The sequence below is a fragment of the Carassius carassius genome, chromosome 11 (genome assembly GCF_963082965.1).
Source record: "Carassius carassius chromosome 11, fCarCar2.1, whole genome shotgun sequence".
NCBI lineage: Eukaryota > Metazoa > Chordata > Actinopteri > Cypriniformes > Cyprinidae > Carassius > Carassius carassius.
The window spans coordinates 12479299-12506281 of NC_081765.1; the positions used below are offsets into that span (position 1 = coordinate 12479299).

A 26983-nucleotide genomic window follows, 5' to 3' on the forward strand; every position below is an offset into this window, starting at 1 on the left:
TTGCTATTTCATATTTTTGTGTAAACAGCGATACACTTTTATTAAGGATTCTTTGATGACTAGAAAGTTCTGAAAAACAGCATTTATTTGAAATTGAAATGTTTTGTATAATTATATGTGTTTATAATATATATACACACACATAAGATACATTTTTATCCTTTTTCAATTTCAATAAAAAAATCTGTAAAAAAAAAAAAAAAAAAATCTGTAAAATAAAATAAATCTAATTCTCCCATGAATTCAGAGTAGTCCTGCACTTGTCCTGTTCCAGATGGAGCAGTTTTCAGATGACGAGCTGGATCACGCTGCAGAGGAGGACAGTGATAAAGAGGACCAGGACCTGGACAAAATGTTTGGAGCATGGCTGGGAGAACTGGACAAACTGACAAAGGTAAGGCTGAGAGATGATAACCAGTAAATCTGTGTAATAATCTCATTGGTTGTCAGTTTAGATTAGGTTTGTGATGTCATTACCTGTGTGGCTTCAAGCAGTGTTATGAGTCTGTCCGTCATTCAACTCAGGTTTGTGCAGTGTCCTCGTAGATGCATTTCAATTTACTGTTTAAGCTTCTTTTATTAGTATTTAATGTTATGCAACAAAATGTATTAGGTATGAATGACATCAGATGATAATCTGTTTTTTTCTAAATTAACCAGAAAGTCATGAAATCCCTCTTCCGTGTTATTCACTGTACTGACACAGGTTAAACTACAGTATGTGTGTAGTCTCACCACTCTTTATCTGTTTTGCTGTTTTTAGAGTCTAGATGACGGGAGACCAGAGAAGGTGCAGAAAGCACCGCTCAGACGAGAGTCAAACATGGCCAACATGGCCTATCGCTTCTCCGTTTATAACATCAACGGTAAGGCCACAGTGTATTCTCTACTTTACTATCTCTAATATTATATTATCGTATTATGGTATCATTATGACCTCAGATGAGGGCTTTAGATTGTAAAATTATTATTATTTTAATGTCATTATGACTCCATAAGGATCATTATGATTTATTTCCTTTTTTTTTTTTTTTGATGACCTCGTCAGGTGCTTATTGATTCTCAAATCACTGACATTCAAATGCCAATATGACTATTTAAACTACCATTCAAAGTTTGGAGTTGATGAGATTTGTTTTATTTTTTAATGTTTTTGAAAAAATCTCTAGATCACCCAGAAATGAAAATTACTCCATGATTTACTCACCCTCAAGGCATCCTAGGTGTAAATGACTTTCTTCTTTCAGATGAATCTAATCGGAGTTCTTTTTAAAAATGTCATGGCTCTTCCAAGCTTTATAATGGCAGTGAATGGGTGTTATTTTTAGTCCAAAAGACGTCCAATAAAGTGCATCCATCCATCCTAAAAATGTGTCCCACATGGACACTTCAGTGTTCTGAAGCGAATTGATGCATTTTTGTTAGATATAGCCATATTTAAAACTATATAAACAGTAACCTCTAGCTTATGCTAACTGTCGTTAATCTTAATATTTGGCGTGCTTAAATGAGCTGGTTTGTTTACATTTGTTTCCTTACAGAGGCTCTGAGCCAGGGTGACACTGTGGAACTGGATGCTCTGATGGCAGACCTCTGCTCCATCGAGCAGGAGCTCAGCACCATCAGTAAGCCTAGCAGCGCTTCCTCTCACCATGGCCAGACTGGGGACACCAAAGTCCGTCAGAAGCCCCTGGCCGGACGCAGTCACAGCACCAAGCACACGGGCAGCAGCAGTGGAGGGGCGAGTAGCAGTGGCGGCAGCACTAGCAGTAGCACCCGCGTTTCACCCGCATCTACCATCAGGGTGGGCAGCTCCAGCAGCAGACCCCCACTGGCATCCAACTTCTCTCTGGATGACATCACAGCCGAGCTGGAAAAAGCCTCCCAAAGCATGGACGAAGCAGCCAGGCAGAGCTCCACATCCTTCGGCTCTACAGTCTCAGCACCGTACTCTTCCTCCACCATGCGGCGGCCAACATCCCATCATCATCATCATCATCATCGCAGGACAGGGTCAGTGGGTACGGTCACCGAGCATGAAGTGCGGTCCTTTGACTATTCCTCTCGCTTTAGCATTAATTCGGCCTCTGCGTCCAGCATGGACTCGCTGGACATTGAAAAACCCAAGTCTGATCCGGACGGGTTACAGGACGGACAGGACCAGCCGAGGTCAGAGGTAAACAGTGTTATATCCTATTGTCTGACATCTTGGATGGATTTTTTTTTTTCACTGAGCTTGAAACAGTTTAAGAATCCTCTTTGAAGCATGCATGCAACATGACTTGGTTTGTCTCAACCAGGGGTCGGGGCCCGATAGGGGGTCAGAGCAAACTTCTAAGGCGGACTCAAGATGACTTAAAATAATTCAAAATAAGCCAAAACTAATTAAAATCGAAATATTTTTTATTTTAGTTAAACTTTTCAACATTAGTTTTTTTTCTGCTCTGTGGAACCAGGGTTTTGGAAAACCTAGGTATATGATGTACCATTGTGTGATTTCTAGACATGGAAGAATCATGTAAAATAAGTAATTCTTATTTTATTAAAACTCCATAGACATTTTATAATACACTTTTTTCTGGTTATGTCATGTTATTATAATATTTTAAGATAGAAATAGTGAGTAAAATTATTATTTTTTTAATCCTTGCGTTTAATCCTTATCCAGTAAAGGATGGAAAAACTTGCCATGGGGCCTTTGGATATCGTTGTGTTCAGTGGGATGCCTGTTGGAACAGCCTTCATGTCTAAAGCGCTTAAAATGCTGCCCATGTAGGCAACTCACTTGGTTTTGGAACAGAACCCAGACAGTTCGTCAGGCCTCTAGCAAAGCAGATTAAGCATTAAATAGAGCGCTGCTTCTGTCCCTGTTCGAGGGCTTTTACCCTCACTGCAGACTTAATTACACAGATAAGTGATTTTGCTGCAGTTTGGGTTGTATTTCGTTGTTGTATTGAGACCGTCTAACCACAAATAATTTTTTTTAGTAACTTTCAACCTATCGTTGGTAAAGTTAAACAAATGCAGACTTCTCAAATGCGTCAGTTATCAATTATATTTTATTTCTTAAATGAACGGGAGGTCATCATGCATCAGGTGTGTGGCACATTATTTCTTTTACTTGAGGCTTTTTCACATTGCCACCAAACAGCAATTTTTTGGGTTTTGTTATATTAGTATGTTAACCGTGTTAGGTAATATGAACCAGCCTGCGAACAGAATGAGTTTGTGGTGATGATTTAAGAAGGCATATAGAACACTGTCACTGTCTAGATGCTTCCTTTGATTGTTCAGAACAATAGTCTTACAGAGCAGACTGATGTGGAGGGTTTTCACTAATCTATCTTATCCCACAGAGCTTTACTGACAATCTGATTTTTAATTGTTTTAGTTCTCATAATAAGTGTGTAATAATAGCATAAAATGCATAGCAAATATTTATTTTCATTATTATTTTTTAACCATTTGATATTAACTTAAATGTATTATTATTGTTATTATTGCATTTTATTCAGTTAGCAATTTCATTATGCACAATGTTTCACAAAAAAAAAAGCAATCAAAAAAAGTCCATCTTATACAACACCATAATGCTTTTCATGATTGTCCGTATAGAATGGCTAATCGTGTTATATGAAATTGAACTGTTTTTTTTTGTTAGTTTCAGTGATTATTGCTCACAATTTTCCCCTATGCTTTCACACTATGAAAAATCCTTCATGTTTATTAATCAAAGCACTAATGTCTCTCTTCTCTCTCTGCACAAAGCACTCGTATCTGGACAGGGAGACTTCTCTCATTCTGAAAAGCATTGCAGGAAAGCCCTCTCACTTGCTGACCAAGGTGATGCCCTCTTTCCACCTCTGGATGTATTGAGTTTCTCCTGGTGGCTTCCTAACCCTTCTGTGCATGCAAGCATGTTACATTTTCATCCATTCTTCTTTCATCATGTTTCTTGATGTTAAGACATAATTAAGCTTTTCTAATGAAATAAAGCTTTGTATAATTCCTGTAACCTTTTTTTTTGGTTAATTCATACTGACCCTGACCATCTCCCCACCTCCCGTGTCATGCTGATTCCTCATCTGTAGCCAGTGAATTCACTATGTCAAAGGACATCAGAAGAATCAGAATAACGCAAAGCGATGTGCATGGATACTTCATATCATTTACAATGTTTCTGTTGTTCAAAAACAAAACAGGGACGTTTAAGTCTCTATTAACTCAAACTCTCAATTTTTGTATTGTTGAAATAGTTATAGTGCACTACATTTTAGGTCCTGTTCACACCAAGTTTGACAAGTAAACAGCACAATTGATAAAATAGTCATGAACGTTCAAAGAGTTTGGTGCAAAGAGGTTCGTGGAGATGCATTGTTTTTATTTTTTAAAACTTGCCTTGGATGTTCATCTTGGTGTGAACTGACCTTCCTGTCGCATATTTTTCAACACCATGTCCCCTCAGGGGCTCCGTAGCATCTGAGACGTCCACTTTAAAAGGAATTGTTTTGCACTATGACTGTTGATTTAATGAAGATATATCTGGAGAGCATGTTCATGCATGCATGTTTTGAAATACTTGTGCATTTTGAGTTGTGGTATCAGCAGCTCAATCATTAAACATGTATGAAGATATGTAATTGATTTTGTTGAGCTCATTCCATCTAGAGGTTAAACATTTGGACATTTAAGTTCAAAAGAACAATATAAAACTTGTCATATTAGAACATGAAGCTGAAAACTTGGACATTGATTATTTGTGATAGCTATTAGATTAACATTGTTTTTTTGTTTTAATCATTATTATGGAATGAAACATTGTTTCATCACTGCTTATGTAACACAACATCTGTGATAATGACTGTAAGTGATGACTATCTGCTCCCTTAGGGTTTGTATGTACAGTACCTGATCATTAGAGAGGTGCAGCCCCAGATCGGTTAGCTGTGGACAGGTGGCAGACAGACCCGCAAGGTACCAAGTGACATGATCAGCACAACAGATGGATTCTAGGAAGAGATCGAGTTTCTTCAGAAACAGCAGGGTGCAGTCCCACACAAAAGTGTTTTGCTTCCTCAGACAACTGAACGCCACAATCAACCAGTGTGTGTTTTCTCTTTTCTTGAGGATTTACCTGCTCAAACAAAGCTGTTTTGAAACTTCCATTAAGCAGTGTTCAGTGTTAGTCCTAAGCTTTCTTAGCACAGATCAGTTCATCCTGTTAAACTGTATTGTGGCCTATAGACCAACAGCAGCCTCACCAGTCCCTTCCGGTCCTGGGACCCAGATTGATAGTGTGTTAAATTCAACACAATCTTATGGCAGTTTATAAATATTTCACATTTTTGTCAAAAAATCTATTGTTGGTTTCGTAAGATCTGCTTATGTTCCACTGATGGTCAGGTATAAGTGTGGACCTTCATGTTTTCATTATTTCTAAAAGTGCGTAAAAATTAATACAAAATCGGCACTTTATAATATAGTTCAATTTTCCGTAAAATGTTGGTTAAACCATTCACTAGAAAATCTACTATCAAGGTGGAGATCTCAGACTCGGTACAGTAGCACTCTAGTTTTAGTAACCCCTAATACATCTGTGGGAAAACGGTTTACGGTTGTGCTGACCGTCTTTTGTTTTGCTGTACTTTGCTGTGAACACTATCTAAAGTGTGAGTCAGTTGTGTTGTAGCGGCATTAGCAAGGCTTGGAGTTAGTTGAGGTGATCTGATTGGTTGGAGGAGTAGACTGTTCATCAATGCCCTTGTGCACTACACTTGAGCATACTTTTCAAAAGAGTACTTATTACAGATATAAAATACTTCAAAATACTTAAGTGTGAACTGAATGTAGTGTTTTTGGACACTTAATTGCATCTTAACTGCAATTAAATAAAAATGTGTTATAGTTTAAATTGATATAAATGTAGAGGATAAAGTAGTTTGGAAAAAGGGTGGATTGATGGATGGACTTAACATAATGTTGTTCCAAACCCATAAAACTTGCTTTGATCATCAAGTCATATTTTTAATTAAATCTGAGAGACTTCTGTTCCTCTGTTGAAATGGTCCATTCCACCAAAACTTTTAGATTCAGAAATGTTCATAAAGACATGAAAGAATGAGGTTTGTTTTTGCTCAATGTGCAATCGAGCTTCCATTTACCATATTCAATATACTTTATGTATTTGCATTGATCAATATTTATATGCAAAGAAAAGCTTGAATTAAATCATATAAAGCAAATATGTAAGAGGACTTTGATTAAACCGCTCAGTCCATATGGATTACTTTTACCATTTAAGTTTCAGTCAAATAGACTTTAAGTAGAGGGATAGAAATCTTTAAATCTGATTAATATGAGCAAGAATAAATACAGAGCTCTGAATATGAATACTGTGCTATTTGCATGTTACTATTTCTATAGCTGATGTATTCAGCATTAGTCAGGGGAGGCTGTTTACTGTCAAGGGGCTTGAGCTGTAATTCTCGTCGTCTGTCCAGATTTTAGGATAATTCTGTAGCTATCCTATTCTCTAGCCGTTTTCTAGTGTGTTTGTGTTTTATTCACTGTAGTGTGAGAGGATAATACAATGTGATTCGGCACAAATCTAAACCCAGACTAAAGCAGTTGCACACACACACACACAGAGAAACAGAGATGGGGAGGGCTTGACAGAAGTCTGACAGTAAAAGGGGAGGGATCATCTCTTTGTTTCACACACACACACACACACACACACACACACACACACACACACACACACACACACAGAGAGAGAGAGAGAGAGAGAGAGATTAGCCAGTAGACGAGAGGTAGTAGAATGTAGCCATTTCTGCCCATCCTCCACCTCTCTGCTGCTTGTAGTAGATGCATTTTATGCTCTTGGGCAGAGGAGCTTCTCTCTTGGAATCATTTATGCTGTTGAAGGGGTATTCCAGTCATTTATTCTTCAGTAATCTCACAGCTTCCTGACCATTACGGATTTACATGGACATTAAATTGCTCTGATCATGGATCTGCACACCTCAGTGATGGCCAGAACAGTCACGAACGGACATGGCCCAGCTTCAGACTTACTACAATGGGATATCTTTCTATTCAACTGGACCTATAACTCTAAATGTGACTATTGAAAAGCAGCTTTCTGTAATCTGTTGTGGTGAATCTGTATTAGGGATTGCAAAAGGGCTGCCAGATGCAAATGGGGCGAATGCCAGGGGAAGAGCATTCAGATTGTATTTCCTTACAGATGTCATAGCACTGCTTGTTTTTAAGCCTGTACCTTCCTCTTTATTTTTGCACCCAAAATCTGTTCTTCAAGATCAAAATAATCCTTTTTACAATGGCATCTTGCTGGAAAAGCCAGGTAAATGTGAGGGTTGTGCATTCCAGATCTTATACGTAGATCTTCAAATGTCCAAATGTTTAACCATAGGAGTAGGACGTTAGTTACTCATAACAGTGGACTAATAATTCAGATGTAGGTGACTGTGTTTGTATGTGTATATTTAGGAGGAACAAGCTGCCAAACAAAAAGCTGAGAAGATCCGAGTAGCTCTGGAGAAGATAAAGGAAGCACAGGTTAAAAAGGTGAGGTGACCAGCATTTTTTTTTTGTTTACGTGTAAACATAGCTTAACTGAACAAGTGACGCAAACCTGGTCACACATATGTTTACAGTGATTTAATAACCTGTAATGCTACATCTGTGCTCTACGGTCGTTTTCAAATGACACCCTCAGCATGTGCAGTGTGGTGTGGTGTAGAAGTGGGTCATCCTGGTGTAATGCAGCACACTTACACGGCTGAATCAGGCCCTCGTGGGACCTGGGAAATGATTTTATAGCACATTTTCAGTGTTAATGTTAGTGTAATTTGGCTTTGGAAGAGCTGTGTTGACTCTGGTCAACTGAATATTGGTCAGTCTGTATTAATGTCTTTACTGTAATTAACACATTCTACTTTGGTTAATGTTTCAATAATAAAAATAATAATTTATAATCATTGTTGTTCATAAAATAATAAAAATAAGATTTGTCAGTGTTTTCTAATGAATTTCCAAAAAGGTGTGCTCCATTTTTTTTTTTACACTTTCTACTTTGGTTAGCAGTTCTTTAATAATAATAATAATACTAATTATTATTATTACTTTGTATTAACATTATTATGTTATGTTATTGATGTTTTATAATAAGCAATAAGCCCATTAAAGCCATGACTTTGATTATAGTGATTATATTTATGCACGATGCCGAGTGCGTAGCTGTTCTAAAATCAGTATAAACCACAGCTCCATGGGGCTTATGGTTACTACATACACCTGTCAAGGGTTAAAGAAATAAACACACAGCAACATAAATAATAATCAAATGAATAAATGTAAATGTATTGTAAACGTATTATTATTATTTTTTTATATATGACAAAAAAAAACATTAAGGTGTTTATAGAGTATTTTACAATGGCTTTGAACGTGGCTCAGCCAGTCATAATCAGGGGACCTTAACTATACATTTAAGTTTAAGGATAAGTTCTCAATATTAACTTGCTTATTTGTAGTAACTTGCTTATTAAAATGCATATTATTACTAACATATTGGCTGTTTATTAGTATTTAAAAGTACATAGTAATGCCTTATTCTGCATGACCATATTTTCTATCCCTTAATCCTAACCAATATCTAAAATTAACTCTACCTTACTAACTATTAATATGCAACAAATTTCGATAAACTAATTATTATTTAGTTACTGTCCATTAAAGAAACAAAAATAATATTATTAATAATAGTATCCATGCAATTTTTTGTATTTTTTTGATACTGTAGTAAATAAAAATTACTGATCTCTATAATCTCTTGAATTTTTTGGATGCTTCACTCTTTGTTGGCAAGTATAAATGTATATAAGTAGATAAAAGTGCAGTTACAAAAATTGATGTCCTTTGTCTGGGCTTTTTGAGGTTTCTGTGCTGTTATCTGAAAACAGGGCTGTGTTTATACAAACAAGCCGGATGATCAAGACAACTTAAACACATTCTGTGTGTCTGTGCACGTGTACACGTGTGGCCTTACTGTCCCACAGCATCTGTTCTCCAAATATATTAGTGTGGCTCAGCAGCCCTGGTGGAATGTTTTCTGGGTCAGGTCACGGTACACAAACTGAGCCTGCTGCTCTGAAATCTCTCTTGAAGTGAAATCGCTTTAAATGTACTCTTAAAATTTACAGTCAATCTGGAATGAGTGCTTGCAGACAGTAGCAAGCTGCTGGTTTTATGGCGGTGCTCAGGGAGGAAGCTGTCACCTTCTGAGATATTGATCTCCCTAATTATGATCTGAGAAATACATTTCTGTTAAAAATATCTGTGGATATTTTTGAATGATGAAAATTCATTGTTGAATCGGTGCATCTAACCAACAGTTAGAAAGAAGTGATGGTTAGAAATCTATTTTCTCAGAAGTATCAGCATATACTGTAGTGTGTGGCTTGTGGTAGATTAGAGTAGACAGTAGATTAATGACCTCTGCTGATTCTGGTGTTTCCACTGGCCTTTGACCATGTGTATGGTTAAATGTAGGTCAGTGTGCAATGTCTTAGAGAGAGAGGGGATTCCTATTGGTTTATATGTTCATAGGCCTCTCTTGTTCCTGGGACTTTTTTCTTACTAAAATGGAGATATGTAAGTGGAAAGGTTATTTCTTTTTATATTGTTTGTGAGCAGTTCATGTTGTTGCTGTTTTACTCAAATCTGAGGTGAATGTTTGCCTGGAGTGCATGGAATGCCACAAAACACAGATCACCATGTAACCCACTGATGAGAGAAATTTACGCGAACACCAAAAGATGTACAAACATATGTAATGGTTTGTTATGTTCTTTCTCTCCCCTAAGTTGGTAATCCGAGTGCACCTGTCAGATGAAAGCTCAAAGACTGTGATGGTGGATGAGAGACAGACGGTGCGTCAAGTGCTGGACAGCCTGCTGGACAAATCCCACTGCGGTTATAGCCTGGACTGGTCTCTGGTGGAAATCCTCCCTGAACTCCAGACGGGTAAGAGCCAGAAGACAGACCTCTGTCTGATCCTCACTGTAGCTTGTTCTGGACAAGAACTGCACAGGAATGGACATGAAAATGAACCAAGAATAGGATGTTTTAACTGAATTTGGAATTGGTACCACAGTAATAGACCAACATGCAACAAACTGGTGCAAATTTTACAGGCAACACCAAAGTAATTAGCAGAAAATGTATTTAAGTATACACTATCAGTAAGACTTTTTTTTTTTAAATAAATTATTTTTGATAATGATGCTGAAAATTCAGCTTTGATCAGTTTTTTATTAAGTTGTAATAATATTTCACAGTATTACTGTTTTTAGGGCTGTGAAAAAAATGTAATGCGATTTTCATGCGCATCTTGTCAGTAAAGGCTTTCAGATCAGGATTGCCAGGTTTTCAATACAAAACCTGCCCAAATACTTCTCAAAACTAGCCCAATCGCGTTTCGTTCCAGGCGGAAAAAAAATGCATTTTAAGGGGCTAAACATCACATTATTTGTATTGGGGTCACTTCGACCCGCAGACATGAAAAAACAACCGCAGACTTGACAACCCTGGTTGGACTTTACTACACAGAGCCGTAGTTCACTGACAATCTACACAAAATCGATTTCAAAGTCGGAGGCGATTCTTTGTCGATTTTAAAAGCGATTTTGTGTAGCTTGTCGGTGGACAATGGCTCTGTGTAGTAAATGCCACTCCACCTGAACCAATGTTGCCAAGTCCGCGGTTGTTTTTCATGTCCGTGGGTTGTAGCAACCCCAATACCAATAACGTGATGTTTAGCCCCCAAAATGCAAATTTTACCAAGGCAACCCTGCCAAAAAACTTGTATTTTAACCCCGGGACGCAATTTATATCGGGGAACCTCCTGGAAACGCGATTGGGCTAGTTTTGGACTAGTTTTGAGAAGCAAGTGGGCAGGATTTGTTTTGAAAACCTGGCAACCCTGATCTGAACGCACGTGCTGGAGATGTAGGCTACTTCTAATCACAGGAGCGCCTTTACTGACGGCTGTTTTTACTGTATTTTGGATGAAATAAATGCAGTTTTGATGTGCATAAGACACTCCTTTCTAAAACATAAAAAATACATACTTTACATATTTTTGAATAGTAGTGTTATTCACAATTTACATTCAAAAGCAATAATTACTTATTATTTAACCAACACACCTCTTCAAACAAAGCAGAATACACAGTTGTGCATGTACTGTAGATATCTCAGTAACTTCTAATTTGGTGCTAATTGCTGAACAAAACTCTTAAATATCATCACTTTAAATATCATTTACATTGGTACATCGTAAACAAAGCTGTTTCATAGTAGACTGTGCGTGGGCAGGAAATGCACATGCTGTGTGGTGTGTGTGGTGGCACTTGAGCACAGATGATAATAGACTATTCCTTCACTGACTATTCTAAAGAGAGACTGAATCAATAAAGAGAAATGAAAAATAAAGATTAAAGTCATGTGGTCAGGCTTGCCAAAGATCAAGCACAATGACAGATGGATGATAATGCACATCTTTTTTTTTACTATTTTCTGCTAGTCTTCAAAACATAACAGCAGTCCTGTTTGATTTATTTGATCACTTTAGATTAGCAACAAGTATAGATTAGGAAAGTCTATGTCTGAAATCCCAGTAGGATTAACCCATACAATCATGTGCAGTCTGAGGGAGGATAGCACTAGATATATTTACTATAAATATAAATTTACTGAGGCAGTAGAATTGATGATTGGTCAGGGCAGTTGTGGAAAACAATGTTTTTATGATAACCTGAATACCACAGCCCTGTTATTCGTATTGTTTTTCTCACATGTCAGATTTTATATGAAAGAAGTGGTCGATCATTCCACATTGAGACACTGGATATACATTAATGTTATGAAGTTTGGGTTGGTAAGATTTTATTAATTATGTTTTACTTCAAGTCTCTTATACTTGCCAAGGCTGTATTTGTTTAATCAGAAATACAGTAAAACAGTAATATTGTGAAATATTGTTACAGTTTAAAGTAACTTTTCTATTTGAGTATATTTTAAAATTCCGTGTTTTCCTGTGATCAAAGCTGAACTCTCAGCATCATTACTACCATCAGTCTTCAGTGTCACATGAGCCTTCAGAAATTATTCTGATATGAGGATTTGCTGCTTAAGAAACTTTTCTTATTATTATCAATGTTGAAAACAATTGTGCTACTTAATATTTTTGTGAAACCAGTGATACTGTATTCTTTTATATACTATATGGAACAATGTTTGAAAAAGTAAAGACATTTATAATGTTAAAAAAAAAAAAGATTTCTGTCACTTTTGATCAATTTAATACATCCTTTCTGAATAAACGTATTTAATCTAGTTAAAGAAAAAATTATACTGACCCCAAAATTTTGAACACTAGTCTAACTTTGCATATTAGCACAGGTAATGTTATAGTCTATTATAGAACTTTTATTTTTTATGTATTTTCAGATTAGTGCAATGCATTGCCTCATAGACTTCCATTGGAAATGCATTACTGAAATCATTTTTTTTTAACGATCTGAAGAATCATATCAAATGGAATCAAATCAAATCAGGAATCAAAGGAATCAAACTACTATTTATTTGAAAATATGACTTTTCATATTTTGAAAACAGACGACACCCAATCAATTTTCCTCTTAAACATAAAAATAGTTTAGAACAGATGGCTGCTTGCCTTGAGGATGTTAAAGCATGGATGTCACTGAATTTTTTAAGTCTGAATGAAAGTAAGACTGAGGTTATGGTGTGTACATCTTCCAGTGTACATGACACAACAGATGTGAATCTTGGTGCCTTGGCACCTTATGTTAAACCATATGTTAAAAACTTGGGAGTGGTACTGGACAGTGCCCTAAAACTTGATGGACAGGTAAATCATGTTGTGAAGGCAAGCTTCTACCAGCTTCGAACCCTGGTAAAAATTAAGTCTTTCCTTTCATTCTCTAATTTTGAAAAACGTATACATGGTTTTATCACTATACAAGGCTGCATTATTGCAACTCCCTTTATTTGGGGATCAGTCAGTCATCCATAAATCGCCTGCAGATGGTCCAGAATGCTGCTGCTGCTAGAGTTTTGACAGGAGTTCGTAAACGGGAACATATAACTCCTGTCCTTCAGTCACTTTACTGGCTGCCAGTGTGTCACAGAATTAATTTTAAAGTCCTGCTATTAGTTTTTAAGTCATTAAATGGGTTCGCTCCAGCTTACCTTTTTGATCTACTGATCTACACTCCACCAACCTACAAGAGCTCTTAGGTCTGCGATCTTAGACCTCTTAGTGGTTTCTAGATCAAAACTTAAGAATAGAGGAGATAGAGCATTTTCTATTGGTGCTCCAAGACTGTGGAACGATCTCCCACCTGAAATTAGAACTGCACCCACCTTGTCCGGTTTTAAAGTGAGGTTAAAGACTTTTCTATTTGATCTGTCTTATACAAAATGAATGTTGATGTGGTTGTCCTGTTTGTCATTGTCTTTTATCATGTTATGGTGTTTATTTAAAATTTTTGCATTCTGTAATGCACATTGGTCAACGGAAGTTGTGTTTAATGGCGCTCTATAAATAAAGTGATTGATTGATTGAAATGTATTATCTGTGGTATGTTTTTGATAGAGTTGTATTGAACCTAGAACCCTCCCTTGCCATGTTTGATATAGGAGTGTGTGAGTCAGAGGCCTTATGTCCTGGGCTGCTCTGTAGGTCCTGAGCGATCAAGCGTGTGTACATCTCCAGGGCTTCAGCTTTTCCACTCTCTGCTCTTTCAGTGGAGAGAGAGAAACGCAGGGAGGGGAAAGACGAGGAAATCTAGTGATAGCTTAGTGAATACCCACCAGATGGACTGTGCTGAAATCCCCCTTTAATAGAAAGAGCAGCGGAGGTCTTTTCTGGAGGTATTATGTGCAAGCTAATGAATTATGACAGTTTATAGTGAGGAATGATGTGTTTTGCCCCTCAGGCTGAGTGAGTTCAAAAATAGCTGTATGCACTTATGTTTTTAATTTGAATTACTTGATTGACAAACTATTTTTATTTTGATATTGTTCTTGAATGATTCATGTCTTGCTGTCAGAACCTAGTCAAACTCAGATTTTGCACTCGTGGCAGGTTTGTTGGCTGACAGTTGTTGAAGGTTGTAAATGTAGAGGTTAAAGGTCACACATTTAGTGTTAAGGTGTGATGGAATCAGGCTTAATCCAGGTATTAGGATCAAGAGGAAGGGATCGTTAAATCCTTTAATCATCTAATGGATGGACCGCTGTCAGGGTAGTGATTTCCTGTTCATGCTTGTGGGTTTGTACCTTAATGATTTAGACATCATGGACTACTAAACCTGGGAATCTTTAGTTCACGATCACTTTCTTATACATAAGGATGTGTTTCAAGTATAAGTGAAAGTGCTCTGCAACTGTAGTAGAAACCTAATAAATGGACAAAGTGTCCAAAGTTTTTCTCCTGGTTGATTTTTGAATCTTCATACTGGTTACTCTTTGTTTTTCCAGAGAGAATCTTTGAGGACCATGAGAACCTGGTTGAGAACTTGCTGAACTGGACCAGGGACAGCACCAACAGACTGATGTTCATCGAACGCATTGAGAAATATGCACTTTTCAAGAACCCTCAGGTAAAACTACATCTGTCTGTTAGTGACCAAGTCTGTTATATAGCAGCAAAAATTATATAGCAGAAAAAAATGGTTCCATACAACTTCTGCACTATATTTGAATTCTGTTAAAACTTTAACACTTACAATAGCATTGTTTAATACTGTATACACTGTTGTTAAAAAGTTAGTAAGGTTTTTTTTTTTTTTTTTTTTTTTTTTTTTTTAAAGAGTTGGTAAGATTTTTAATAAATGTTTTTGAAAAGTAGTATATTATACTCACAAAGGCTACATTTATTTAATCAAAAACAGTAATTTTGTGAAGTATTATAAAAAACATTTTAGAATATATTCAAATAAAAGTTTTTAATTAAAGAAAATTTTATTTGAATATGTTCTGAAATTATTTTTTCTAATATTATAAATGTTTTTTTGTTTTTTAATAAATGTGTCATTGGCCTTGCTATATATAATTTTTATTTACTTAAGCTTGAATGACAGAGTTATTTATTCACTGATGTGTCTGTCAATGGCAATTTTTTATATTAATGCTACAGTTAAAGGCAAGATTTTCAGTAAATAATGCTTTAGTTTTCAGAATTACAGCATTAACATTGTGGAATGAACTGTCCCTTATTGCCCATATAATGACTAGATGTGTGCAGCTTCTGATTATAGACATGAAGGAAAATGATGTTTCAGAGTGACAGTAATATAGGTTTGTTCAGTATGGATGTTCTGCTTTTGAGGTGCTCTGTAGATCAGTAGTTTTATTGATGCATGTGACTGATGTAGGTCAATGTCATGCAAATGCTGAGTTGTAATGAATAATTGATCTCAGCAGACAGTCTCTTGCTGCTGCTTTGTCTATTTTAAAAAACCCCAGACAGGCGTGCAACCCTAAGAAAAAGTCATTCCATGTGTTTAACCACTTCGTTTTCTTATGTTGTATTTTGTTGGTCTTTTAAAATAGCGCATTCAAATGCCTACAGATTTGTTTTGGCTATTGCTCTAGTAGTGTACCTACAGTATAAATCAGTGATAGTCACAGATCATTTTCTTACCCACTTTAACATCATCCTGAATCATCTGTTTCCTCAGAACTATTTGCTGGGGCGTAAGGAGACGTGTGAGATGGCAGAAAGAAATAAAGAGGCTCTGCTGGAGGTGAGACAGACTGTGAACCTACAGTACTTAAACATTTTCTCTTGGGTTTTAAAATCAGCATGACTTATTTAGGTCATGTCAGGCATGTTGTACTCACTGGAGTGACTGATAAAGGTGTTTGTGCATGTGTTTTTGAGCAGGAGTGTTTCTGTGGAAACTCTATCAGTGTGCCTGAGATGGAAGGGGTGCTCTGGCTCAAAGACGATGGCAAGAAATCCTGGAAGAAGCGCTACTTCCTGTTACGAGCCTCTGGTTTATATTATGTGCCAAAGGGTAAAGCCAAGGTCAGTTGTGAGTCTGTGGTTTTTCTGTGGTCTCATGCTTAATCTTAAATCTGACACGGCTGACACGGACACAAGGAATAATACAAAAACACTCTTACACTATGACCCTCTTTCCAACTTTTATTAAAATATGTTTTCTGGTGATCTGATCAAAACGGGTCCAAAGTGTCGGAACATCAAAAGGCAAAATTTATAAAAGTTATTTAGGCTCTGCTGAAACAAGAGGGGGGCATCATAGTTTTTTTTCTACTTTTTGTTGTTGTTGTGTTCAGTAGAAACATATGGACATAGAACGGCTAGTTTTAAATCAAACTGGGCAGCATTAATTGTCTATATATGTGCACAGTGTTAGATTAACATTATGGATTCACTCTCAGAACACGATGCGCAATATTCAAATCCATCTAATAATCTCTTAAAACATGAAAAGAGATTCTGGGATTATGTTCACATATTCTCGTATTATGCATGCATTTAAATGCTTACACATATATGTGCAGATACACTCACACTACAAGACCTAAGCAGTGATACTAAACACATTAAACGTCATAATTCCTGTGCTTTTCAAGCGATAAAAGGCCCGCTGACTCTGTGCTCAACACATCCGTGTTTAGAGGTCAGCTAATGCGGTCAAGTTCAGAGGAGATATGGGCCAGTGACTGCTCATTATCCCCAGACCACAGGGAGGCAGAGGGTGATCGAGAGAGAGATCGAAGAGCAGCTGATGTACAGTACATCCTCAGGTCATCGCTCTGGGCTTGACAGCTGCTGCCCGTCTGCATCACTAACATACTTGCATCCTGTTTCATGCTTAACACGGATGTATAACACATATTACCTGTCTGATTCTACATGAGACGTACAGAATCTCAGTTCTTAAAAAAAAAAAAAGGAACATTCAGGACCCCCTTTTTCATGCTATTCTACCTGTCAAAAATTTTGAGAATTACATAAATATTGGAAATTGGAAAAGTTGCTGCTTATGTTTTTATAATAGCAATTTGCATATACTCCAGAATGTTATGAAGAGTGATCAGATGAATTGCATAGTCCTTCTTTGCCATGAAAATTAACTTAATCCCAAAAAAACCTTTCCACTGCATTTCATTGCTGTCATTAAAGGACCTGCTGAGATCATTTCAGTAATCGCCTTGTTAACTCAGGTGACAATGTTGATGAACACAAGGCTGGAGATCATTATGTCAGGCTGATTGGGTTAGAATGGCAGACTTGACATGTTAAAAGGAGGGTGATGCTTGAAATCATTGTTCTTCCATTGTTAACCATGTTGACCTGCAAAGAAACGCGTGCAGCCATCATTGCATTGCATAAAAATGGCTTCACAGGCAAGGATATTGTGGCTACTAAGGCTACGTTCACACTGCAGGCTGAAACGACCCAATTCCGATTTTTTTGCCCCTATGCGACCTGTATCTGATCTTTTCATGACAGTCTGAACGACACAGATCAGATCTTTTCAAATGCGACCCAGGCCACTTGGGTATGTGGTCCTGAATCCGATACGTATCCGATCTTTTGAAATGCGACCTCTGCCTGAACGGCCAGGTCACATGTATCCGACCCGTACGTCATTGATACGCTACAAACGTCATAATTCTGCGTTGAAGTAGGCGGGAATGAGAAGATAAACAACAACCATGGCAGACGATGCTGCTTAAATAACTTTAATATTGTTAAACGAGCTCCGCTGTTGACTACACTGTTGTTGACATCCATGTTTAGCTACTTCTGCAAACAATGAGTGACGTCGTTGTCCGTTGAGTACTCTTCTGCGCATGCGGATCACTTCTGGGTCATTTCACGTTCACACAGGAGATCACAAAAGGTTGCATTTAATTGGAAATGTGAACGGTCTTGCAAAGAAATCGAATTTTTTCAAAAAATCGGAATTGAGCATTAAGCCTTGCAGTGTGAACGTAGCCTAAGATTGCACCCAAATCAACAATTTATAGGATCATCAAGAACTTCAAGAAAGAGGTTCAATTCTTGTAAAGAAGGCTTCAGGGCGTCCAAGAAAGTCCAGAAAGCGCCAGGATCGTCTCCTAAAGAGGATTCAGCTGCGGGATCGGAGTGCCACGAGTGCAGAGCTTGTTCAGGAATGGCATCAGGCAGGTGTGAGCGCATCTGCACGCACAGTGAGGCCAAGACTTTTGGAAGATGGCCTGGTGTCAAGAAGGGCAGCAAAGAAGCCACTTCTCTCCAAAAAAAACATCAGGGACAGATTGATCTTCTGCAGAAAGTATAGTGAATGGACTGCTGAGGACTGGGGCAAAGTCATATTCTCCGATGAAGCCCCTTTCCGATTGTTTGGGGCATCTGGAGAAAGGCTTGTCCGGAGAAGAAAAGGTGAGAGCTACCATCAGTCCTGTGTCATGCCAACAGTAAAGCATCCTGACACCATTCATGTGTGGGGTTGCTTCTCATCCAAGGGAGTGGGCTTACTCACAATTCTGCCCAAAAACACAGCCATGAATAAAGAATGGTACCAAAACACCCTCCAACAGCAACTTCTTCCAACAATCCAACAACAGTTTGGTGAAGAACAATGCATTTTCCAGCACGATGGAGCACCGTACCATAAGGCAAAAGTGATAACTAAGTGGCTCGGGAACCAGAATGTTGAAATTTTGGGTCCATGGCCTGGAAACTCCCCAGATCTTAATCCCATTGAGAACTTGTGGTCAATTCTCAAGAGGCGGGTGGACAAACAGAAACCCACTAATTCTGACAAACTCCAAGAAGTGATAATGCAAGAATGGGTTGCTATCAGTCAGGATTTGGCCCAGAAGTTGATTGAGAGCATGCCCAGTCGAATTGCAGAGGTCCTGAAAAAGAAGGGCCAACACTGCAAATACTGACTCTTTGCATAAATCAGAATCAGAATCAGAATGAGCTTTTATTGCCAGGTATGTTTACACATACGAGGAATTTGTTTTCGTGACAGATTAAATGTCATGTAATTGTCGATAAAAGCCTTTGAAACGTATGAAGTGCTTGTAATTATATTTCAGTACATCACAGAAACAACTGAAACAAAGATCTAAAAGCAGTTTAGCAGCAAACTTTTTGAAAACTAATATTTATGTAATTCTCAAAACTTTTGGCCAAGACTGTACTTTTACAAATGTAGTGCTCCCCCTAGTGGATTCAACAGTGAAGTAACATTTAGGTCAATTTAGGTCATAATTTCATTTTTATTTGTTTATTTTTTTTGCTTATTTAAAAAAACAAATTTTCATTGTCACGATATGAACAAACAAATGGATTAAACCACAGGTCTAACTGTGTGGCGGGATGTTTTACAAATAATTATAAAACAATTAATAATTCTGACAATAGTAAGAGATAAGATAGAAGCATATGCAGACATTTCATTTATTTATAATTTGTAGTAGTTCTTTTACCAGCATTCCCTACAGATGCATTCACAAACAAAGATTTTCTTCTGTTATGTACTAACATTGAGCCTTTTTCATTTTATCCGGTATCACCTGTAGGCCTCTAGAGACCTGGTTTGCTTCCTGCAGCTGGATCATGTTAATGTGTACTTGGGTCAGGACTACCGCAGCAAATATAAAGCCCCAACCGACTACTGCATGGTCCTGAAGGTGAGAGTTGACAGTCATATTTTATACATTCTATCAGACATACCAGTTTTATGCACTTATAAATAAAAGTTGTTTTTCATTATTATCAGATGTCAATCACATTTTAGACACTATGTTCTGTTCCTGAAGAGTAAGCTGAGTTAAAGCCATGCGCTTTTAAAATGCATTTATTTAAAAAATCATTTTTGATTTCATCAGTTTTGTGTTTAATATGCATCAGATGTAGTGATCATCATGCATGAGCCAGCTGAGGCTGAAATGATTCTGACCATAGTCTGATACCGGGAAAATGTTCTAATGTTTGCAACTGATATGAGGGTATCAAACTATTGCTATATGCTTTACACACAGACTATAAAATGCATCAGTATAGGTAACGTCTCTGATTTCACACTCAGCACCCTCAGATTCAGAAGAAATCACAGTACATCAAGTATCTGTGCTGTGATGATGTCAGAACGCTGCATCAGTGGGTCAATGGAATACGCATTGCCAAGGTAACACCTCGTTATAATGACATCACCCCATTTTGTACAATGTGTATTGCTAGGTTTTGTGGCTAAATATACGTGATTTGTAATGCAGTATGGGAAGCAGCTGTACTTGAATTACCAGGAAGCTATGAGACGCACAGAGGCTGCTCATGACTGGTCCTCCCTGTCCAGCTCCAGTATCAAGTCTGGCTCCAGCTCCTCCAGTCTACCAGGTGAGTTCAGCAGTAACGCAGCAGAAATATAGGAAACTCCAACGAGACAGTGTTTCATAATTTACAGGCTTGTTTATTGTTGTCTATGAGACAGATTACCGGGTGATTACTCAACTTTTTGATTCATTGTGATTATTTCATGCCTACAGAATCTCAGTCCAACCACTCCAGCCAATCAGACAGTGGCGTGTCAGAGACTACATCCTCTGGTCATGTGCGCTCTCAGAGTGTGGTCAGCTCCATCTTCTCTGAGGCTTGGAAGAGAGGCAATCAGGCAGATGAACCTAAGGTGACAATTGTAGAACTTTACTTGCTCTGCTTTGTTTCACCTCTGTTTCTTCATCATGGTGTCATTATCATCTCTTCAGTATCTTAATCCATTTTGAATAATCTGTTGTTTGCAATATTATATTTAAAAAAAAATCAGGTTCACAATATTTACAGTATGTATTTACCAATCCGAATTCAGGAATGCAACTATACATTTTATATAAGCTGTAATGAAAACCTCAGAAAATAGACTTGTATACCAAGCAGATAACAATGAGGTTTGTATGGTGTAATGGTGTCTTTGATTTAATTGTAGTTCCATTTTTTTTCCAATTTAATTAAAATGCTCTGTCAGTGGAATTTGCTTAATCAGGATATGACATATTGTCAGCTACTTTAAGGTGTTAAGTTTAATTACTTAGAACAAAGGCAATTTAACCCACAATAAAGACCATTTGGGTAATTGTGGGACATTACTTATGTTTCAATGTCCCCAGATATATCACTTCTTAATTGATCACCTCCATGTTTGTGTACCCAGGATGAGAATGTCAAGTCTGGAAAGGCTATACACTGGTGGGGATTGAGGTTAGAAGTGTGATAAAACCTCACACTCAAGCCATTTATATTTGATATAATCCTCACATGTGAACCTCTAAAGCAACTTACCACTGAGGTGATGTGTGTGGTGGGCAGTTCAACTTTTGTTTTGCAGTTGTTTTTTTGAATGCAGGGTAATTGGGGACTGCTGTGAGGCCCCAGCTGCAATAGTTTGTGTTAACTCTTTAACAGGCAGTGCACTGGTATTGTATTTTGAATAACCCGTTAAATGATGTTTGTTGTGTTTTGGTTTGGTGTGTGTTATCAAGAGATATTGTCTGAGAGGGTAAGCATGACAAAAATACAGGATATCTACAATTTTATTATGCACACACTGAATTGCTGTTGTCATAATTGGTGATTTTCAGTTTGAGTTCTACATCTCAATGATTCTGTGTTGTAAGAACAAATGTTTCTGAGTTTGGAAGAGCAGATCTTAATAAATACTAACAGTTCTTCTTAGCTCCTCCCTTAAGAATTCATAACATTTCCTGTAACATTTCATGTTATTTGACTCTTTTAATTGCACTGTCTGCTGAATATCATTGCTCATCACTAATACATATCCTTCAAAAAATAAAAAACAATGTAAAATCTCATTCATACTCCTGTTCTAATTGAATTTTTGTCATGTCCACAGATGAGAATGGATGACCCACCAGCACAGCCTACTAGAGCCTCTTACCCTCTACAACTTCCCCAACTGCCCCAGCCTCTCCAGTCTCGTAGCAGCTACAGTGGTGTGTCCCCAGTGTCCCCCTCCTTGCCACCATCTCCACCGCCTCCACCACCTCCCCCTCTCCCCAACCCCACGCATCACTCCACCCCAGTTATTTACACTAAATACAGCACGCTTGCTAGGTTGCAAAAAATCTCCCAGGCTCCAAATCATTTGGACCCTACACCGTCCCCACAGTGTCTCAAACCTGTAATGAATGATATGGCAGATACTGCCAACAGTCCCCCACTACCACCACCTCCTCCAGAAATGCCAGTGCCAGGGTCAGCCATGGCGGTGTTAAAGCATGCTCCCCTCAGCCACCAATACGCTCCCCATCCACTTCCAGATGAAGACCAGCTGCCACCCCCACCTCACCTACACAGTAAAGGCTACTTGACTCCACCACCACCCCCAGAACAGTTAAAATACCTACCTCCCCTCAGCCCCAATGGGCTCCAGCAGTTTTTAGCTCAGAAGTTCCCTAATATGACCTATGACTTTGCACCTGTCCAACAAGATGAAGAGCCTCCACCACCTCCTCCAGTGTGTTTTTCTCCCCCGCCTCTGCAGTCAGGTCCACCTGCCCCACCTAAAACATTCACTGGTGGGTTTCTGCCTCAAACAGCTCCAAAACTTGCCCACGGCCTTTCCCCCGTTTCCCCTGTGCAGCCTTCTTTGTCTCCAACCCCTCCGGCCACCGTAAAGAAACAGCAAAGCCTCTCCAGTGGTCATAGCCCCAATCAACCTCCACCAACCCTTCCCAAACAATATAGCCTTGCTTCCAAATCTCCATCTGTATCTGCCCCCATCTCTCCCACCCAATCGCTTGTAAAGCAGATTGTCAACCAGTTTCCTGACACCCCTGATGGATTCAAAGGTCCCATATCTCTTCCTGTGGTAAAAACCAAACCAAAATGGCAGCCAGGAGGACAGGTTCAACCACAGTCTCCTGAATTTCCTCCACCTCCACCAGAGAGTACCCTTGAATTCCCTCCTCCTCCTGCTCCAAGTCCCCCTCCTGCCCAACAGTCCTCTGGCAAGATGGGATCACCAATTAAAAAGTCCCCATCAACGTCGTCAAATTCTTCTACTGGTTCAGGAGGGAAGAAACCTCCTCCAACCCCACAGCGCAACTCCAGCGTGAAGTCCACCTCTTCTGTTGAGTACCAGGAGTCCAAGAAAGTGGAGGATCTGGTCAGCATGTTTGCCCAAACCAGTCAAGCCCCACCCAGCTCCTTCTCAACTCCATCCTCTACAACAGGATCCCCTTCCAAGGACTCTTCTGCAGGACCACGTGCACTGCCAAAACCAGGAAAAATCAACTTGGCTAATCTGCCTCTGGCTCTCCAGGGGAAGCCAGGTCAATATCAGCAATCCAGCTCAGACTTCCCCTCTCCTCCTCCCGAATGTGACTTTCCCCCTCCACCACCAGACTCAGAACTCCTGCCTCCTCCACCTCTTCCATCAGAACTACACACCGGGGCTCCTAAAGTGGCTGTGGTGAACCCTCAACCCCAACACTCATCCAGCTCCACATCCTCACGGAAGCAAAGCTCCTTGAAGAAAGTCCCCCATGCGACTATGCACCGCCGCAGCAGTGGCCCACCTGAGCCACTAGCCCTTTCTCCACCTCCTCAACAAATGCCTCTGTCCTCTTTTAACTCTCAGATACCACCAACTTCCCCCAAGGCCAGCCTGTCTATCCAGCCCAATTTCTTGGAAGACCTCAACAGAACTCTCAAAAGGAAGTCCATGACTCGACATAGCTCCCTCACATCCTCAAGAATCTCGGCCAAGCTGGAACCAGTAACCACCATGGACGATATGGCCCTTCCGCCCCCTCCTCCAGAGCTGCTGCTGGGTCAGCAGAAAAAGGGTGGATACATGAGTGCCAACATCTCAGGCTATGCAACATTACGGCGGGGTCCTCCGCCGGCTCCACCCAAACGGGACCAAAACACTAAACTGACAAGCGAATGGTAGTTGGGACATGTGCAGAGTATGGATATGCTATTCTCCTTTTCCACTCCATTTATCTTCAACGGCTGAAACGTCTGCGTTAAAATAATACTCATATTAATCCCTGATTATAACCACAATATGAAAAAGCCAAACCATCTATACATAAGCTTCTCTGCGTGTTTGTGCCGCTTTGCTATTAAGTGTAGCAGATATACAAAAATACTGAGAAAAAGAGACTGACGTTGTTATTATAGGTACTGCATGGACACTGCTGTGAGGAAAGGGGATAATGTATATAAAGATATATGTGGAACTCTGGGGTGGGAGGGAACTTGTACTTTTTATATGAAATTATTTAATACCTGAAATATATTCTTATTTTGAAATTTAGTGTTGAAACCCTTGACTGTAAACGTTAAGCGTGAATAGAAAATCAGGGTTGTTGAACTGATGCTTGCGAGTGTGCGTGCGCTCATTTCGTCTGAGTGATTTGGTTGATCCACTCTCAGAAAAACAATAAGGGCCTGGTAACAGTGCCGCCCCTGCTTGTCATTAGATGTGCAAATCCCAATGAGGGAATAGCATTTGTGTAGCATACATTCTAAATGACGTATTCTACCAAATTTTCCACATTTAATTTAAATGGTTTAGAAACCTCCACTAAAATGTCAAGAAAAAAAACAGCTACCATTGTTATTGATAAATCTGTTATGTTGTGTCGCTGTGGTCCCTTACTTTTCTTGAAGATGTCCAGATGTTTGACAATGAAAATGAGCCTGTTACCACTTGAGTACATCTCCGTGTGTAGCTTGCCTGTGTCTGGGATGGGATGTGATGTCTGTTTATGTTGGTTACATTGCTATCTATCTGTACATACAGCTGCAGTTCCTGACTTTATCAATGTGCGTTAGCTCTGCATGGGTGAAACACACATAAGGAATTGATCTCCTTATTTTGACCTCTGTCTATGCTCAGTGCTGTATTAAAGTGTGTCACATATCTGGAACATCTATCTCTCATGTCATGACAATGCCACAATGTACTGACGTTAATCTAGCATGCATGCTTCCACAGTATGGTTGCCTAATATTAAACACTTTGTAGGGTTTTAGGACCATAGCCACAAAATAAAAGGTGTCACGTCAAGTTTACTTGACTTACAATGCTAAAAAATTCACTGTGTGCCTACTATCATTGTCATTGCGTAGGTTGAGAAAACGTGTACCTGTTGGTTTTGCGTCTCTAAAACTCCTTTAGTTTTGAAAGCCTGAATGATGAAATGTAGGAATAGATAAGAGTTCTTGTTATAGGGAGGAGTACAGAGCTAATGCTGCTGCTTAAAGTCAGGAACCTTTAGTTAAATAAATGGGGAAGTAAGTGTCTGTTACATTTAAACTGAACAATATAAATGTGTAAATCACACAGAATGTTGTCCAAATTCTAGTTCTTTTGATGGTTCATTATCATACAATTAAAAGCTTCTTATGGTGAATACTCTGATTTACAATGAATAACGATGTTAGTCCATTATTGGACAGTACACTCTATATAATACATGCATACGGTTTTAAAATCTACAAATATAGTTCAGTGTTGCACAAGTTTACATGCATGATTAAACTATGAATAAACTGCCTTGGGTTAAACATTGCTCAAGAGATTATACCACAGCAATTAATTACTACACATGTACTGTAATTTTATAAGAGACTGAACCTATTTGTTTACCACAGAAGTACATTATGTACGGAGAAATAATGAGATGATTATATTATTTCCTTGATTGAAAATGCATCATGTTTAAAGAAAAACAATGTCATGTTAAGTTTTATTTGAAACATCAATTGGAGGTCTGTCTGTCTGTCTGTCTGTGTCTATTTGAATGAAATCAGAAGTAATCTGGAAGTCAAACTCTCCTTGACATAGAATGACTTTGGAGAGAAAGAGTCCAGAGGAACCTGTACGGATAATGACCTCTTAACTGCTGGACCCAAGTACAGCTGAACTAGCAATACAACTGATGCCCAGAGGAGCTACAAACATACTGCCAACACGCACAAGACTCTAGCACAATTCCTTACACTTGAGAAGAAAAGGTGAGAAATATCTTACTATGATGTATTAGTGAAATGTATGTCTGACCTGCAACAATCAGAAGGGAGACGGGAAAAACATGGCAGCTTTATCTTACTGCAAGACGTCCTTGTTTTGAAAGGCAACTATCCATGTATGGTCTCCTGGTATATTTCAGACAGACTGTCTCCTTTTTTCTGAAATCAAGCAGGATATCATGCGTATTATCATGTACCAGTGTGATCTTCGATGACAAAGTAATTTCATCTATTTTCTTTCAACTTCCTTGACTTCTGCTGTAGCTTTCAAAACATTTTTTTATTTTATTTTATTTTAGTTTATTTAGGCTATTTAGTCAGCTAAATTTATGAATAAACCTGCTAAGCAAAATAAAAATGGAATATACTCTTACTGGAATTGTATGTCAGAAGTTACAAACCCAAACTTTAGGCTGTTTAACTTAAATTGATGGTACTTTGGTGCTTGGCAGACACTTTTCTCCTTTTCCTGTTTAATTAAACAGCATACAGATTTCGAACTGCACGAGGGCGAGTAAATAACAGCATAATGTCAAGTGAGGGTTAAAAGTAACTCACTACTGTTACAGCTTTGTTGACTTGAATTCATACAGTATAACCACCAGAGGACGGTAGTGTACTATGAGAAACTGTTTGACTTTTGCTGAGACGAACTCTTATTAGCACACTGGAGTTGGCAGACCAAATAGAAATATACTTTTTTTATTTAAAAAGAACAGCACATATAATCTGTCAACCCACTCTGCTGGTTGACCTGTGCCGGACTGCCTGCTGACTTCAACAGAAACCTTTAATGCCAGGCCAGCCAGAGGACTGACGTCATAACCTAATAGA

At 38.6% G+C, this 26983-nt stretch overlaps 1 protein-coding gene across 5 annotated transcripts in view; it reads left to right on the forward strand.

The window, feature by feature from the left end:
- LOC132152778 (ras-associated and pleckstrin homology domains-containing protein 1-like) overlaps positions 1-25128 on the forward strand; it is a 64524-nt gene extending 39396 nt beyond the window's left edge. For 2 of the 5 annotated variants that reach the window (XM_059561655.1, XM_059561656.1), the window contains exons 3-16: positions 275-394; positions 764-866; positions 1542-2176; positions 3769-3843; positions 7513-7590; positions 9891-10050; positions 14596-14717; positions 15798-15863; positions 16004-16147; positions 19669-19779; positions 20178-20276; positions 20365-20485; positions 20635-20774; positions 21996-25128. In XM_059561655.1, the coding sequence (XP_059417638.1) occupies positions 275-394; positions 764-866; positions 1542-2176; positions 3769-3843; positions 7513-7590; positions 9891-10050; positions 14596-14717; positions 15798-15863; positions 16004-16147; positions 19669-19779; positions 20178-20276; positions 20365-20485; positions 20635-20774; positions 21996-24059 (4038 nt within the window). In that variant the 3' untranslated portion in view covers positions 24060-25128. Of the gene's footprint in view, positions 1-274; positions 395-763; positions 867-1541; positions 2177-3768; positions 3844-7512; positions 7591-9890; positions 10051-14595; positions 14718-15797; positions 15864-16003; positions 16148-19668; positions 19780-20177; positions 20277-20364; positions 20486-20634; positions 20775-21296; positions 21443-21995 lie in introns of those variants that run through there. The other 3 variants (XM_059561660.1, XM_059561659.1, XM_059561657.1) reach the window with 3 other exon arrangements.
- Positions 25129-26983: the final 1855 nt, after the last annotated feature.